Source organism: Electrophorus electricus, chromosome 6 (genome assembly GCF_013358815.1).
Source record: "Electrophorus electricus isolate fEleEle1 chromosome 6, fEleEle1.pri, whole genome shotgun sequence".
Classification (NCBI taxonomy): domain Eukaryota; kingdom Metazoa; phylum Chordata; class Actinopteri; order Gymnotiformes; family Gymnotidae; genus Electrophorus; species Electrophorus electricus.
Genome location: NC_049540.1, coordinates 19,892,137 through 19,905,782, shown reverse-complemented (window position 1 = coordinate 19,905,782; position 13,646 = coordinate 19,892,137). Strand labels below are relative to the sequence as shown.

Genomic DNA, 13,646 nt, shown 5'->3' with positions numbered 1-13,646 from the left:
CTCAAAATGTATCACCTGGCTCCTATAGTTTCCATATGGAAGAGTGGCATGTCATGAGAGTGGAGGCGATATGAAGTTCATTTGGGAGTGTGTGTTAGGAGGGTACATGAGGTGCATGTGGGAGTGTGTGTTAGGAGGGGACATGAGGTGCATGTGGGAGTGTGTGCTAGGAGGGCTGCTGGTGATTGTGTGTCTTATTTCATTTTCTGAAGAGCCTCTCCCTCAGCACATGAAGAGCGTGAGTCAGGTGTATTGACACAGAGGGAGATGAAAGCTTTCAGCGGTAATTGGAATTGCCTCCATTGTGGGCCGTGCTTAGGGAGTGAATCACCTTAGATGGTGAACAGCACATGGACAGAGGAGACCTGATCTGTCAAAGGCACTTCACCAACTTACTGGCCCATATATATGGGCTGCAAAAACCCCATGAGGTGTATTTTTTTAATAGCCTAGTCTTGGACTAAATTGCATTGCCAATTGTGAATCACCATTGGATATTTTTCTTAGGCTGTGCTTAAATCTAATCTGGTTTTGGGAAACCAGTCATATACGAATCATTAGTTTTGTATAAAACACTTAAATTATAAATATGTGGTATAGAACTATCATGTACATTTCTCACTAAAATGATAGCTCCTTAAGAAAAAATATTTAAAAATATATATTTATATAATATAAAATCAGTATGTACAAATACAAAGCTTTATATATGTGAAAGAATATTGGAAAAATGTAACTACATATAAAAGGGGCCACATATAAGCTCATGATTATGATTTGATAATGATAATCACATAAGACTGATAATATTTGCATATTGCATGTTCAGGTTTAAGGTGGTGATGATGTTGGTGAGCTGCAGTCTTGATAATATTGCACTTTAAGCTCAATAACAGTCAAATCCAAGAAGCAAGAGTTCTGCGTTGAGAGGAATCAAACATTGCTGCCCTGAAATTGTTTACTGCTCACTCATTGCAAGTAACCTGGAATCATTAAGAAACTGCAAAGAAATGAGAAAACGCAGAAATATTGGCATTACCAGAGAAAAATGTATTTTGTAATTTCAACAGGAAAATAAGTACTTCCATCTGCATGTGAAAAAAAAAAAAGATTTTACAGAATCCAGATCGGTCAGCAAGTGAATGTTCTGGAGATGTTTGTTTGTCTTCTTTTGTTAGTGAGAAGATAGAATGCCCCAGTAAGCTGCTGTATTGCTGTGGCATTTATAACGAGTCGGTGGCATCGTGCGTCAGTCCAGCTAAAGCGGCCAGATTTGATGGGACATGTAAAGTCTGGTCAGAAAAAAACTGTTCCTTCTTCCAAATGAAGTGAACCTCTTTCATCAGAATCAATATGTCCGTAAGATCCTGCCAGGCCAGAGAACATAAATCAGGTCTATGGGGAGACAGAGGGAGTAAGAGACGGTAAGAGAGAGAAGGAGTGAGAAAGAAAGGGTGAGGGAGGGGGGAGGAGAAGATATAGTGAAGGAGAACAAGATGAGGGAGAGAGAGGGAAGGGAGAGAGAGAGGCTCCTCTTAGCGTAATGGAGAGTGGTTCAAAAGTTTAACGTGACGGCCACCCGCTCCTGTCTTTATAACCTCTTTGAGTCATTGCTTGTGGGTGAGCGCCGATCATGTCGATGGCCATTAAACCAAATGCTAGGTGGAGGCTGGGTGGAGGCTGGGCGGCTGTGGGGCATAGTGAGGTGGATGCATTAGGGAAATTGGCCCTGCTGCCTGAGATGCTCTACTGTACTGAAGTAATTACAGCTTCTGAAGGGTTGCTGAGACCAGGCTTTGGCTTAGCAAGTGTGTGTAGTGTGTGTTCATGTGTGTGTGTGTGTGTGTGTGTGTGTGTGTGTGTGTGTGTGTGTGTGTTTGTGTGTGTGCGAGGGCTTGAGTGCGCCTGCTGCAGATGGCCCGTGCCCCACCCACCCCCAGCACGTTGGAGTCTTTATTGATGAGATGGATGGGGAGGGAGATATGGGGAGGCAGACAGATGGGGCAGCAGAGCAGCGCGGGCCATGGCAGCACTGGGGAGCCTTCTCTCAGGGACGCCCGCGGCGTGGCCAGCCTCTGCTCAGCACAAGCCACAGCGCTGGCTGCCCCTGAGAGAATGATCAGCGGCCGTCGGGGAGCAGAGCTCTGGCAAAGCTAGGACACCTGCAGCATGGGACTCACATGCTTCAAGTCCTGGAAGTTTGACAGCGCCGCACAGAAAGGTGAGTGCCTGCGCGCTTCTCTGGGCTGGCCAGAGCCTTTTGCCTTTTTCGTTGTGAGACAGTATCATGAGCCTGTGCGGATCGCGATGGATGGCGAACTTCAGGACAGAGATGGCTTTGAATGAAGCTTATACAGCTAGTTGCAGATTCTCGAATCTGGAGCAGCTAATCTCATTTTCCTCCATTAGGCTGAACACACACAATAATGAATACATGAAAAATGGTATTTACATTTAAAAAAAAAAAATTTATTTAAAGAAACAAAATTGGTGAGGCAGGTGAGGTGAAGAGAGATGAACTGTGAATATTTGTGATGCAGCCAATGACATGGTATGTCATCTGACTTACTGATCTGGTATCCACAATATTGTAAAGGGACTTCAATAAAGACATGTCCATCATCCTGAATGGATTTGACAGCGCAGTGCAGTGCTTCAGACTGGCACGGTAGCTTTAGAGACACATAAGGTTATTGGGCCAGACAGACATTGCATTTGATGTCTCTTGAGGGGCTCGTAGAACAGACATGAAAGCAGAAGAAGACGAACGTCTGGGGGCACGTTAACGGTCACGTCATGTGCAGTGAATGTTCTGATGGATGGATGAGGGAAGTCTATAATTTTATGGACGACGCTGCTACTGATACGGATCAGGATGTGGTAAAGATTTTCCCTGTAAATATCCAAAGATGGCCACCTTAAGATAGCTATTAATGGTCCTCTGAGTAACAAGATTCTGTGTGATATGCTACATTAATGTGGTTAAAGATATGCTACATTAGTGTGGCTAGAGTGATTAGAAGCAGAATTTAATTATTTAGCCACTTACAAATAGGTAAAGATTATTTTATCCTACCTTGAAAGTTCTAATAATTTCCATGACAATCAGTTCCATAATAAATTCCATAATTGATATTCAGCAATCCACTATATAGCATAACCTTTGTACTTTTTCTGGGAATTAGCTGATCTAAAAGACACTGCCCAGTGACATGCTTTCCTGGGAGAAGACCAACCTCTCCAGCTCTTAAAGTAGGAACTCATGCAAGCTAATGCAAACCACATGGAAAGAAACAATAGCAAACCATACCTTAGCTGTGATTTGAACAGATACTCAGAAACATCCTTAAAACTTGCTACTTGCAAAACATGTACGTGTCTTAAGGACACTGGCACACGTTCTTGTGCAAGGCTGCCATTAGAGTCTGGTTATGGACAAATGACTGAAGAGATATCGAGACATTTATGTATTATCATGAATAGTTGTGTTGTTTCAGTTTATCTCTAAATTAAAAGGGGTTTTGGTGGTACGATCAATTATATATCATTTATTTCACTCTACTTTAAATCACACAAAAGGGAGAATTCACTTTATTAAGCAGAGAAGCTTTGCTTCTTGCCACTTTGCTCATGATGGCCATTCCAGATATGACCTCTGACCCTAACCCTAACCAGACTCCCAATTTGTATGTTTGATATGCTGAGTAACCAATAAGTATTCTTGGTTATAAGGCTCATGTTCAGTATTCCACCCAGTTAAACAGATCCACTGTATGGTTCAGCAACCTGTAAATAGCCGAGGTCTGGATTCCTAGCTATAACCAGGTTCTCATCATTAAGTCTCTGATCTGTGCACTCACTAAACCATTTAAGATAGAGTATCTAACCAGTGCCCCACTTTCTTCTTATCAGTGCTTGGCAGAGTGAGTGATACACAAGTGGTCTGTGTCTTGTCTAAAGGAAGGGGACAACAATGTCCTTGAGAGGGCAACCAGTGTTCACTTACATTAGATTCAGTTTAACCCACTGCAGCAGTCGCTTCTGCCACTGTTTAGGGACGCCCTTTCCTTCTGCTGTCCTCGGGTTTGTGGAAGGTTTGCCTATCCCGGTTCGGAACAGAGGCCGTATTGATAAACCACTTAGCTCGTTTTTACCGCTCGTCACTGGTTAGGGAAAAACGTCTCAGTGAAATTAATTACCGCACTCTCTCAGCAAATGTGAGTGGAATCTGGAGCACCGTTTAATCGTGGCCGAGACCCATTCTGTGATTAATATCTCCTCCGAGAAATGTATGGGGTGGAAAAGCTGGAAGACTTTTTAATTAAATTATGGAAATCAATGCTGTGCTCTTCCCCTTGTTGAACTCTGTGGTGCTTAAAGATAAGAAATGGTCACTCGATTCATCTCAAACCATCCTGCAGATGTGAGGTTGACCCTAAGGACAGAGTGACCATGACTACTAGAGGATCTGCGGAGAGGCACAGTGCATTCTGGGAGTCCTTGCTGTGTTCCTCTCTGCTCCCCCAACTGGCCCACCCCTAGCCAGCACTGTAATCTCCATAGACACAGATTGACAGAAGAAAGGGTCATTCTTTATATGTGGTACTGTCACAGGATGCTGCCTTTGTCACAAGGCAGTTTGTGAAATCTATCTCGGTCAACTGCAAGTGCTATTACTGCGAAATTAAAGCGTCTAGGAGCGACAATAGTTCAGCCACGAAGCAGCAGACTGCACCAACTCATAGAGCAAGACTGTTGCATGCCTGTTCTCTGCCTGTATAGAGTCCCAAACTGCCCCTGGAAGCAACTACAGCACAAGAACTAGAGCTGCTGCACACAAGCCTAAGAGCCACTATGGGTTAACTAGCGTGGTGTAAAACACACTGCCACTGGACTCTGGAGCAGTGGAGACGTGTTCTTTGGAGTGATGAATCACATGTAACAGTCTGATGATCCAATCTGGCCTGGGCAGATGGTGGGATAATGGTATGGGGCTGGGTTTTTTTTGGGGGGTGGGGTGGGCTCAGCCTCTTAGTCTCAGTGAAAGTTAATGTTACAGTATACAAAGATATTTCAGAGAGTTAATTGCCTCCAACATTGTGGCAACAGTTTGGGGAAGGTTCTGTGAGGAAGGTTTCATCGTTTTAGCCATATAATGTACTAACATGTTCAAGGCTCATATGGTTGGAGAACTATGCTTTAACATTCAGGCTCCCCACTCTAAGACCCTTTCTTAAACATCTCAGTCCCTCTGGTGTATTTCCCACAGAGCAGCACTTCACTGATCACGATTCTCTTCCCTCATATTAAATGTTTAAATAAATACCACAAAGCTGACCTCAGACCAGCATTAGAGGGCGTTGTGTATCACCCACACCGGAGGAGCACTGCCTGCAGCTGGCACAGATGCAAAACGGCGCCGTCTGTGGGCGTGCAGGTTTGTCATGTCTCACTGGTGGGTTGGTATGGAGTGACTCTGGGGAAAAGTCTCAGGGCCACAAGCTGAGACTTGGCACAAGTCGGGACACGTAGCGCGGTCTGACCCAGAAACCTTGTGGAAGCTCAGACTGCAGGTTTCCTCTTGGCTTCATACCCACTGGATGTGCAAGTCGCACATCTGATGGGTACACACACTATCCTTATTTATTGTCCATATCTCTCACTCTATTAGAAATGTGCAGATGTAGGAACTGAAGTTGTTATGCGCTCACTCTGTGTGCAGAGGCTAGTCTGGTCTGAAGTGCTACGATCAATGACATTTCAGATGATGGTCCAAGAGAGTCCTCTCTAAAGCCCCCATTCGATCTAGCTACTATGTTATTAAGAAAATGCCTTCCATCGATCGAAGTCAGAATTAAACTCTAGATGTTTGCTGGAGATTCTTGTGCATCTCTAAACTTAATATAGAGATTATTGATCAGCGAGGACATTCAGTCAGGCTGGAACCAGTAAATGAATCTGTTGTGTAGTGTAGATCAAGAAAGGTTCAACATAATCTGATAGAACACTAAAACACACAAACTACTAAACTTTACTCATCTCTGTCTCTGTATTCCCTCTCCCTCTCTGTCTTTCTGGTAGGAAATAGAGACGTGTTAGTAAGCCCTGGATCATATTTCTTCCTGTCCAACAGCTGTGGTCAAGGGGAGGAATGGCTGAAGAGCCTCAACAAGGGAGTGTGGATACCTTTCACAGGTGACTACACACACACGCGCGCGCACGCGCACACACACACACACACACACACACACACACACACACACACACATACACACACACACACACACATGTACTAACCTGGAAATTAAGTCAGTTTAGCTGTTGGGTTTAGCCTTAGGAAAATCCAGTGTTGATACCACACATGATTAAGGCACAGTGATGAAAGTGTGTTGGGAATGTCTGGACCATGCTACACATTGAAAAGGACTCAGTCACAACACCACACCCAAGTGTGCCCTCATCTCCTGACACGATACACACATTATATCCATTTCTCAGACATGATCACGGCATTACACACACTAATGACTCAACTTGCCTCAAACTGTGCTTTGTCTACAACAGTGTACATCTCGCTGTACTCTGAAAACCACATGCCCCTGAAAGTGACGTCAATTTCCAAATTCTCCCTGTGATTTTTCCTAGCCGAAGAGTATAAAAGCATATAAATGAGCAGCGAATGTTCCAGCAGTGCCACTGACGTATCATTTAGAGTTCAAGCATTCGGACGTTCTGTCTCTGCGTGCCAGATATATAAACCTCCTGGTATAAACAGACGATTAAAACTTGCGGTTCCTCCTTATGTCCTTCGTGTCCTGCTCCATCTCAGACCCACTTCAAGCAGCTTGGAACACTGTCTGCCCCCCTGACATGGGGCTACTGTTTATGACACCTGCAGAGTGTATGCGTGTGTGCGTGAGTGTGTGTGCGCGTGAAAGAGAGAGAGACACAGAGAGAGAGGTGTTCGAGAAAGCATCTGAGGGTTCATTTTGGCAGAGCAACTCTTTCCAGCAGCGTTACAGTACACCTCGATTTGCTCACGGGGCTGTCAGCTCCCTGTCATTTTCGATCACACGCTCTGATGCCGAGCAGTGAAGCTAACGGGGTTTCACCGAACATGTGAACAAAAACATAACTGGCCCAGGAGTTCATCTATCTCAACACAAAGACTTCCTTACAAACAGAAGAAGATTCGCCAGTGTTGTACTGGACTGGATGCAATCCAGGTCTTGGAACTGGAATGTTCCACAGGCGCTGTGGAAAGCCCTGGGGGAGCTGCTGGAGCACGACTGCATCCATCTGGGTGATGTAGTGTGGAGTGGTGCTGAGAGCTAAACCCGTGCTGCAGGGTCCCTACTGCACTTTTCCCAGGATAGATTAACATTCCCAATGAATTCCCCACACCACCTCCCAGTCATAACTGCTGCTGTGTGGCAGGAGATTTCCATGAAAGATAATGCAGTCCTGTGCTGCGCGCACACACACACACACACACACACACACACACACACACACACACACACACACACACACACACACACACACACACACTCAAGTTCCCCGCATGCTAGGTCAGTGTCTCAGAAACCACTTTGGAAAGGGACTGACATCAGAGGCCAAGTTACCCAAACCAGACACGCACGTTTAAAAAAGGGCTTGGGGGCGGGTTCACTGCAGGCCAATGGGAAATGATTGGAGATGAGAAGCCATGTGAGGTTAAGGGGATGGGGGTGGAGGGAGAGAGTGATAGGGAGGAGAGAAAGTGAGAGAGAGATCCTGACAGAAAGAGTGTGAAAGAGTGGGTAAAAGGCAACATGTTCTGGTCTATTTATTTTTAGTCAGTCAGTGACGGTGTTGTTCAGTGTTAATGATTCATGGAGAGACAAAAGCGATAGAGAGAGACAGGGGAGAGACAGAGGAGAGACAGGGGAGAGACAGGGAGCCGGCGCCACCTTGGCCATGCTCCAGTGAGCCTGCAGTGGAGTAGTTTGATACAGGGGGCGAGGTGGGGGGTGGGGGGTGGGTGAAGAAAGGACAGAGGAGTGCAGAGATAGGAGAGAGAGAGAAAGAGAGAGGAAAACATGAGAAGAGAGGAAGGCAAGAGATGGTTAACATATGAACTGAGGAAAAAAGGGTGAGAAAGCAATTCCAAAGGTATTCCGGGAGGAGCAGCGTTGAACAAGACTGACCGGCGCAGTCCAGCAGCAGCTTTCATTTAGAAGTAAACTAAGGAGGCACCTACACTGGAAACTCCTCAGCACGACTAGTTCCAGACGAACCTCTGATCAAAGACCGACTCGAACACGCCTCTGTGGACTATACCACATCACCCCGACGCCTGAGAGCAGCCGCTAAGAAGCTGCTTCTCCTAAAAGTCCTCAAAAAAGCGAACAGAAACAGGACCACCGGATGGCTGTCCCGTGATGGGCTTCTCAGCACAGCTGACTGTAGATCAGAGGTCACGCACTCAGGGAAGGAGGTGCTTCCACGGCACTGTGGCTACAGACGCTCTGTGACGGCCGGGTACGTTGGAACTTAAAATAAGACGTTATAAGAAGCGTAGCCTCGGCACAGCACGCTGTTCATGCGATCTGCCGTTCCGGTTCTTTCATCACTGCAGCAGCCGCAAAAAAAAATCTGGATTTTATTGTTGTATTTTTCTTGAGGAACTGTTAGGGAGTCTTTCAACTCATCCTGGAGTTGACCAACTCATTTCACTTTTATTCTAACCTCTGAGCATGAGACATGCCGGAGTGGAACAATGCCTCCTCTTAAGGATGAGGAGTGGTGTCACCGCTGGAATGCTGATATGTCTGATTAGCGCGCGTATCTGAGCCCGAGGGTCAGCGTCGCACGCTGAGGGCAGGGAAGGAGTCTGCCTCCCATCAGGTCTGAGGCTAGCAGAGCAACCGGCGCTCATCTGCTTACCTGCACACAGGAGGGAGGGGGCCAAAGACGAAGACGAGGGGAGAAGAGAGAGGAGGAAGATCTGGCGAGAGCTCACGAAACGAGGAGTCGCAACTCGGGTCCAGAGTCCGGTGAGGCCACTCGCTCCCCTCGTCGCCGTGCTCCTTTGTTTTCTCCCGGGGTTATGAGTCAAATGGAGGTGCTGTGATCTTCTGTCAGATCGGGGCCGAGGGCGTGCGCCCGAGAAAAACAGCCACCAGGGAAAGGGGCGCTGCTCGGCACGGCAACAGTGGAAGATGCCCGAGAACAAGCAGGCGGTGCAGCGCACGGGGAGCTACCTCTCCCACTCTGCTTACAGGAGAATTAAAAGGGTTCTAAGCTTTAGGAGACGTGAGTATTTCTGAACCTTTGATGAGAGAAACATGGGTGGAGGGGATTTTGGTGCAGTGCTGCAGCACTGCTCAGGCATCTGAGAGAGGTGTTTAGAAGGACGGCTAAAACTGATCACAGGACTGCCAAAATTGATCACAGGACTGCTAAAACTGATCACAGGACTGCTAAAACTGATCACAGGACTGCTAAAAGCTGGATATTTTTGGGCAGTATACTACTTTCATACTAGCTGTGGCACTGGCATGTGCAAAAACATCCACAAAACACTGACACACTCATGCTAGCACAACACACATGCCACTGCCATGACAGTGTTACTACTGTCAAACAGTCCACCATGCAAATTTTATCCAGCGAGAAGTGGTCCTGTGGTTAGAAACTGACCAGTGCCAAACGGGGTGGAGGTTTACTTACTAACACCTAGAATGCACCTATAGATCAGGCATAATCAGTAAAATGGGCAATGAACAAAGGTCTTTTTAATAGTATCTGTGTGTATATTTACTGAGTGTATACTACTATTACCAGCAGTAAAATTACAACTGCCTTACTACCCCCACATTTTTAGGCATTTTCGATAAAGCAGTCAGGACAGGAATCCAGCGTTTGGTCAATAACAGGCCCTATTCTTTTCCTCAGGTGTGTTCGGGCAGCGGTTGGAGGAGACGGTGCTGTACGAGCGTCGCTATGGCGATCACATGGCTCCTCTGGTGGTGGAGCAGTGTGTGGACTTCATCAGGGAACGTGGGCTTCTGGAGGTGGGGCTCTTCAGGCAGCCTGGCCAAGCAACACTAGTCAAAGAACTGCAAGAAGCCTTTGATGCAGGGGAGAAACCTTCCTTTGACAGGTAAGTGTTAGCAGCACACAAAGAACACCCCTTATGGAGTTTTACACCTACTAATTACATTTCATGCTGGTCTTATCAGATATCAGATGTATTATTTACAACATACCATACCAAAAGATCAAAGACTTTTAGTAACTTTTTCTCTAAGACAAACATCTCAGAAATTGGCAAAGGACGGAAGATTCAGTTGAGTTTTGTGTGGGTGTGGGTGTGTTTGTTTTCCATCCCAGCAGCACAGATGTCCACACAGTGGCATCTCTACTGAAGCTGTATCTCAGGGAGTTGCCTGAACCATTGGTGCCATTCTCTCGCTACCAAGAGTTTCTTATGTGTGGCAAGAAGATGCCCTCCGACAGGGAGCAGGTGACCACTGCTTCTACTGCTTCTGCTGTCATACTACTATTGCCATGAGTGGTGGTGTCACATAATTCAGCATGCATACTTACCCTGTGTGCATTATAAATGTGCACATTAATTATTTACTATGCGGAAGATTATGTAACAGTCACAACAGTGTATCTCTAATTATCAGATGTGGTTTAAAGTGGTTCAAGTGTAAGTCTAAAAAGTATCGGTGGAGGGATTCTCTCAAGATATGAAGAGAAGCACTTTGCTTCTTTCTGATTCATCAGTGACCTTTAGTACCAAGGTGGAAGGACCTTTAGTGTTGCCCAGAGTAATGAAAAACTATTTTTGGGAGACGTTTGCTACATATAAAACAATTGTTGAGGTTAATTTTAGGATTTCGTTTGGGTGACCGGTGCAAGGTTATTCATACATGAAGAAAAGCATTAAATCTTCTCATGAATATTCAATCATGATTACAGGATTAAATAAGAATATCATCTATCTGTTACTACTGTATGACTTTTTGTCTGGCTTTAGGGATTGCTGGAACTGAAAACCCTTCTTCACGAGCTTCCAGTAGCCAATTTTAACCTGTTAAAATACATCTGCCAGTAAGTGTGTGGTCTATGGATGTAATAAGTGCCAAAGATCATCCAAATGGAAAGTTTACATTTGTCCAACATTTTGGTGACAGAAATGAACTTTTTTTTTCTTTTTTTCCTGCAGGTTCTTAAATGAAGTCCAGTCCTACTCTAGCACCAACAAGATGAGTATACAGAACCTGGCTACTGTTTTTGGGCCAAATATCCTCCGACCCAAAGCTGAGGACCCAGAGAGTATTATCGGAGGTGGGTGCATTTTGAAGATGTTAATGTAAAAGAGAGCATGAGCTATAAGAATGGGAGAGACAGAAAGCGATAATCCTGCTTAACTACTGATTCGAGCTTTGCCCCAGACAAATATCTAAGTCTATTGAATTAAGCTGGATCCTTAAGAGGTTTAAAATGCTGAGCATTCCTGAGTTGCTGCAAATACCATTCATTCCAAAATCCTGATTGTGTATCCTGGTGGATAAGAAAGTCATTCCCCCACAATGCACATCTCTCCCTCTAGGGGCGGCTGTGGTGCAGCACTTGATGTCAGAGCTGATCAGAGAGCATACCATGCTTTTCTCAAGGGAAAACCGATGCAGTCCTCCAGGAACCTCTGTACCAGCCTTTGTTCCCACACACAGGCAACACGATCGGGTCGAGTGGGTGTACACCGAACCCTCTGCCCATCCAAGCGAGCATCAGCTCAGAATGGGCAGCGATCGATTGGCCCAGCCAGCTGCGACATCCACGTCATGCTTGCGAAAGCTCTCTCTGCCCCTTACTACCGAGAGGAGGCCGTCTCGCCAAAGCTCTCGCGCCCAACGGCACCTATCCGAGTCACAGCAGTGGCAGCCCGAGGCCTCTTCTCCGACGAGCTCTTGTCTGCTGTACGAGAACCACAGCCCGTCCCTTTCGGCACGGGCGTTTCCCCACACAGCGCTCGTCCCTCCCACAATGCCACCCACTGCCTCTTCCTCCACGACTGCGGTGTCGGACACCAGGGATGGGAGCCGTGCGCCATCTCGCAGCTGGCCTGCTCAGGGGCAGTCCGGCTGGGAGGCCGAGAGAGCCTTTAGGGACAGCGTTGGTAGCAGCGAAGCTCAGGAAAGCACCCTTTCTGTATACGACAACATGGGCCCAGAAGGACGAGTGGCCGGATGCGCAGGGGATGGCCAGGCGCACGGGGGCGCGGGGGACCTGGAAGGCTGCGCCGGCAGCATGGCCGACAGCAGCAGCTCCTGGTCCTCCTGCGAGATCCTGCTCACAGAGGGAGGCAATATTTGCAAAAGAGCTGCCAGCCCCTGCCACAGCCCGTTATACTTCCCTTCTTTCAGGTCAGACCCTGAAGAAGGAGACCGACACCCCGACTCCCCAGCTCCCTCCTCCGCCCCCACCGATGCCCCTCTGAGCACAGGCAGCAGCGACGTCTTTCTCCCAAATGCACCCCCAGACCCTGCTGCATCCCAATCAATGCAGTGTGTCCTGGTGGGTCTTCGGCAGCAAATGGCCCGGCAGAAAGCAGAGTACGAGTCCAAGATCAACAGGTAAGGACTCTGATCAGAGTTCCAGTAAGTCATAATAATTGAAACTATAACAGGTCAACTTTAACTAGTCATAACATGCTCTTATCGGTTTCAAATGTTTCACTTCCTCAGTTAGATTATTTATGTTCAGTCTGGTATGTCTATATGTGCTGTGTTCTCTGATTGAATCCGTTAAAAAAAAAAAAAAAAAAGTAAAAGTGAACGTTTATAGAAAACATTTGAACCGTATTTTAAGGTTGGAGCTACAAAAAGAGGCTCTCCAGGGTCAGGTGTCGGGGCTGCACACCACTCTGGAACAGCAGCGCCAGTGGATCAGCATGGCCGAGATCAAGATGAGAAACGTTGAGCGTGCTCGGGCCGACGCGGACCGGCGAAACGCCACGCTGCAGCAGGAGATGGAGCAGTTCTTCCACACCTTCGGCGAGCTGAACTCCGAGGCGCGCAAGACGGAGCGCATCGCTCAGAGCTTCTGAGGCTCGCGGGCACCGCTGCCAACGGCGCTCGCACATTCTGAAAAGTGTCGGGCTCGTAGCGATGGTTAAAGCCTGCCGCAGCCCCGGGGGACAGACTGCTCATTCTCCGACGAGGAGAAACCCAGAGGACCAGCATGTTTTAAACCAAAGGGTCAAATGGCTGAGAGATGGCAGGTACTCAGAGATGGTGAATGACACAAAAGAAGGCCAAGAGGTACATCTAAGCAAGCATGGATATCTTAAATAACACACTGTAGAGTGAATCTTGTGCTGTATTGAGACTAGGCTTAATCTGGGCATATGGCATGCCAAGTCAGAACCTACTTAGATTTTGATGTATGGTTTCATGTACTGACTAAACTCAATGAAATCCAAAGCTAGGTTCTTTAATGGACAGCTCACCGCATTTTTTTCAATAACTATTCAAAAACCATGAAGTAACGAAAACCCTTACATTTACATACATATGTACATACTGTATTTAAACCAATATGCATTTATACGGAAATAAAAAATATAAGAACCGTAGACTAAACAGGAG

The 13,646-nt window shown here is 46.6% G+C and overlaps 1 protein-coding gene across 4 annotated transcripts; it reads left to right on the top strand.

The window, feature by feature from the left end:
* The first annotated feature begins 1,987 nt into the window (after positions 1 to 1,987).
* si:ch211-247j9.1 (rho GTPase-activating protein 24) lies at positions 1,988 to 13,640 on the top strand. 4 transcript variants are annotated; one of them, XM_035527572.1, is made up of 8 exons: positions 1,988 to 2,221; positions 6,082 to 6,195; positions 9,940 to 10,147; positions 10,378 to 10,510; positions 11,033 to 11,106; positions 11,222 to 11,343; positions 11,609 to 12,632; positions 12,868 to 13,640. In XM_035527572.1, exons 1-8 carry the CDS (start codon positions 2,170 to 2,172, stop codon positions 13,103 to 13,105), a joined length of 1,965 nt encoding a protein of 654 aa, XP_035383465.1. In that variant the 5' UTR covers positions 1,988 to 2,169; the 3' UTR covers positions 13,106 to 13,640. The 4 variants fall into 4 exon arrangements, with proteins under 4 accessions (XP_035383465.1, XP_035383466.1, XP_035383469.1 ...); XM_035527573.1 differs by having other exon boundaries at positions 1,989 to 2,221; positions 10,381 to 10,510; XM_035527576.1 differs by lacking the exons at positions 1,988 to 2,221; positions 6,082 to 6,195 and adding exons at positions 8,032 to 9,038; positions 9,127 to 9,297.
* Positions 13,641 to 13,646: the final 6 nt, after the last annotated feature.

Bases quoted from the DNA above. Each gene is read 5' to 3' on its own strand.
- si:ch211-247j9.1 (XM_035527572.1), top strand. From the start codon at position 2,170: ATGGGACTCACATGCTTCAAGTCCTGGAAGTTTGACAGCGCCGCACAG. The intron at 10,148-10,377 runs GTAAGTGTTAGC...TTTCCATCCCAG, and splicing joins GAGAAACCTTCCTTTGACAG to CAGCACAGATGTCCACACAG. The intron at 12,633-12,867 runs GTAAGGACTCTG...CCGTATTTTAAG, and splicing joins TACGAGTCCAAGATCAACAG to GTTGGAGCTACAAAAAGAGG.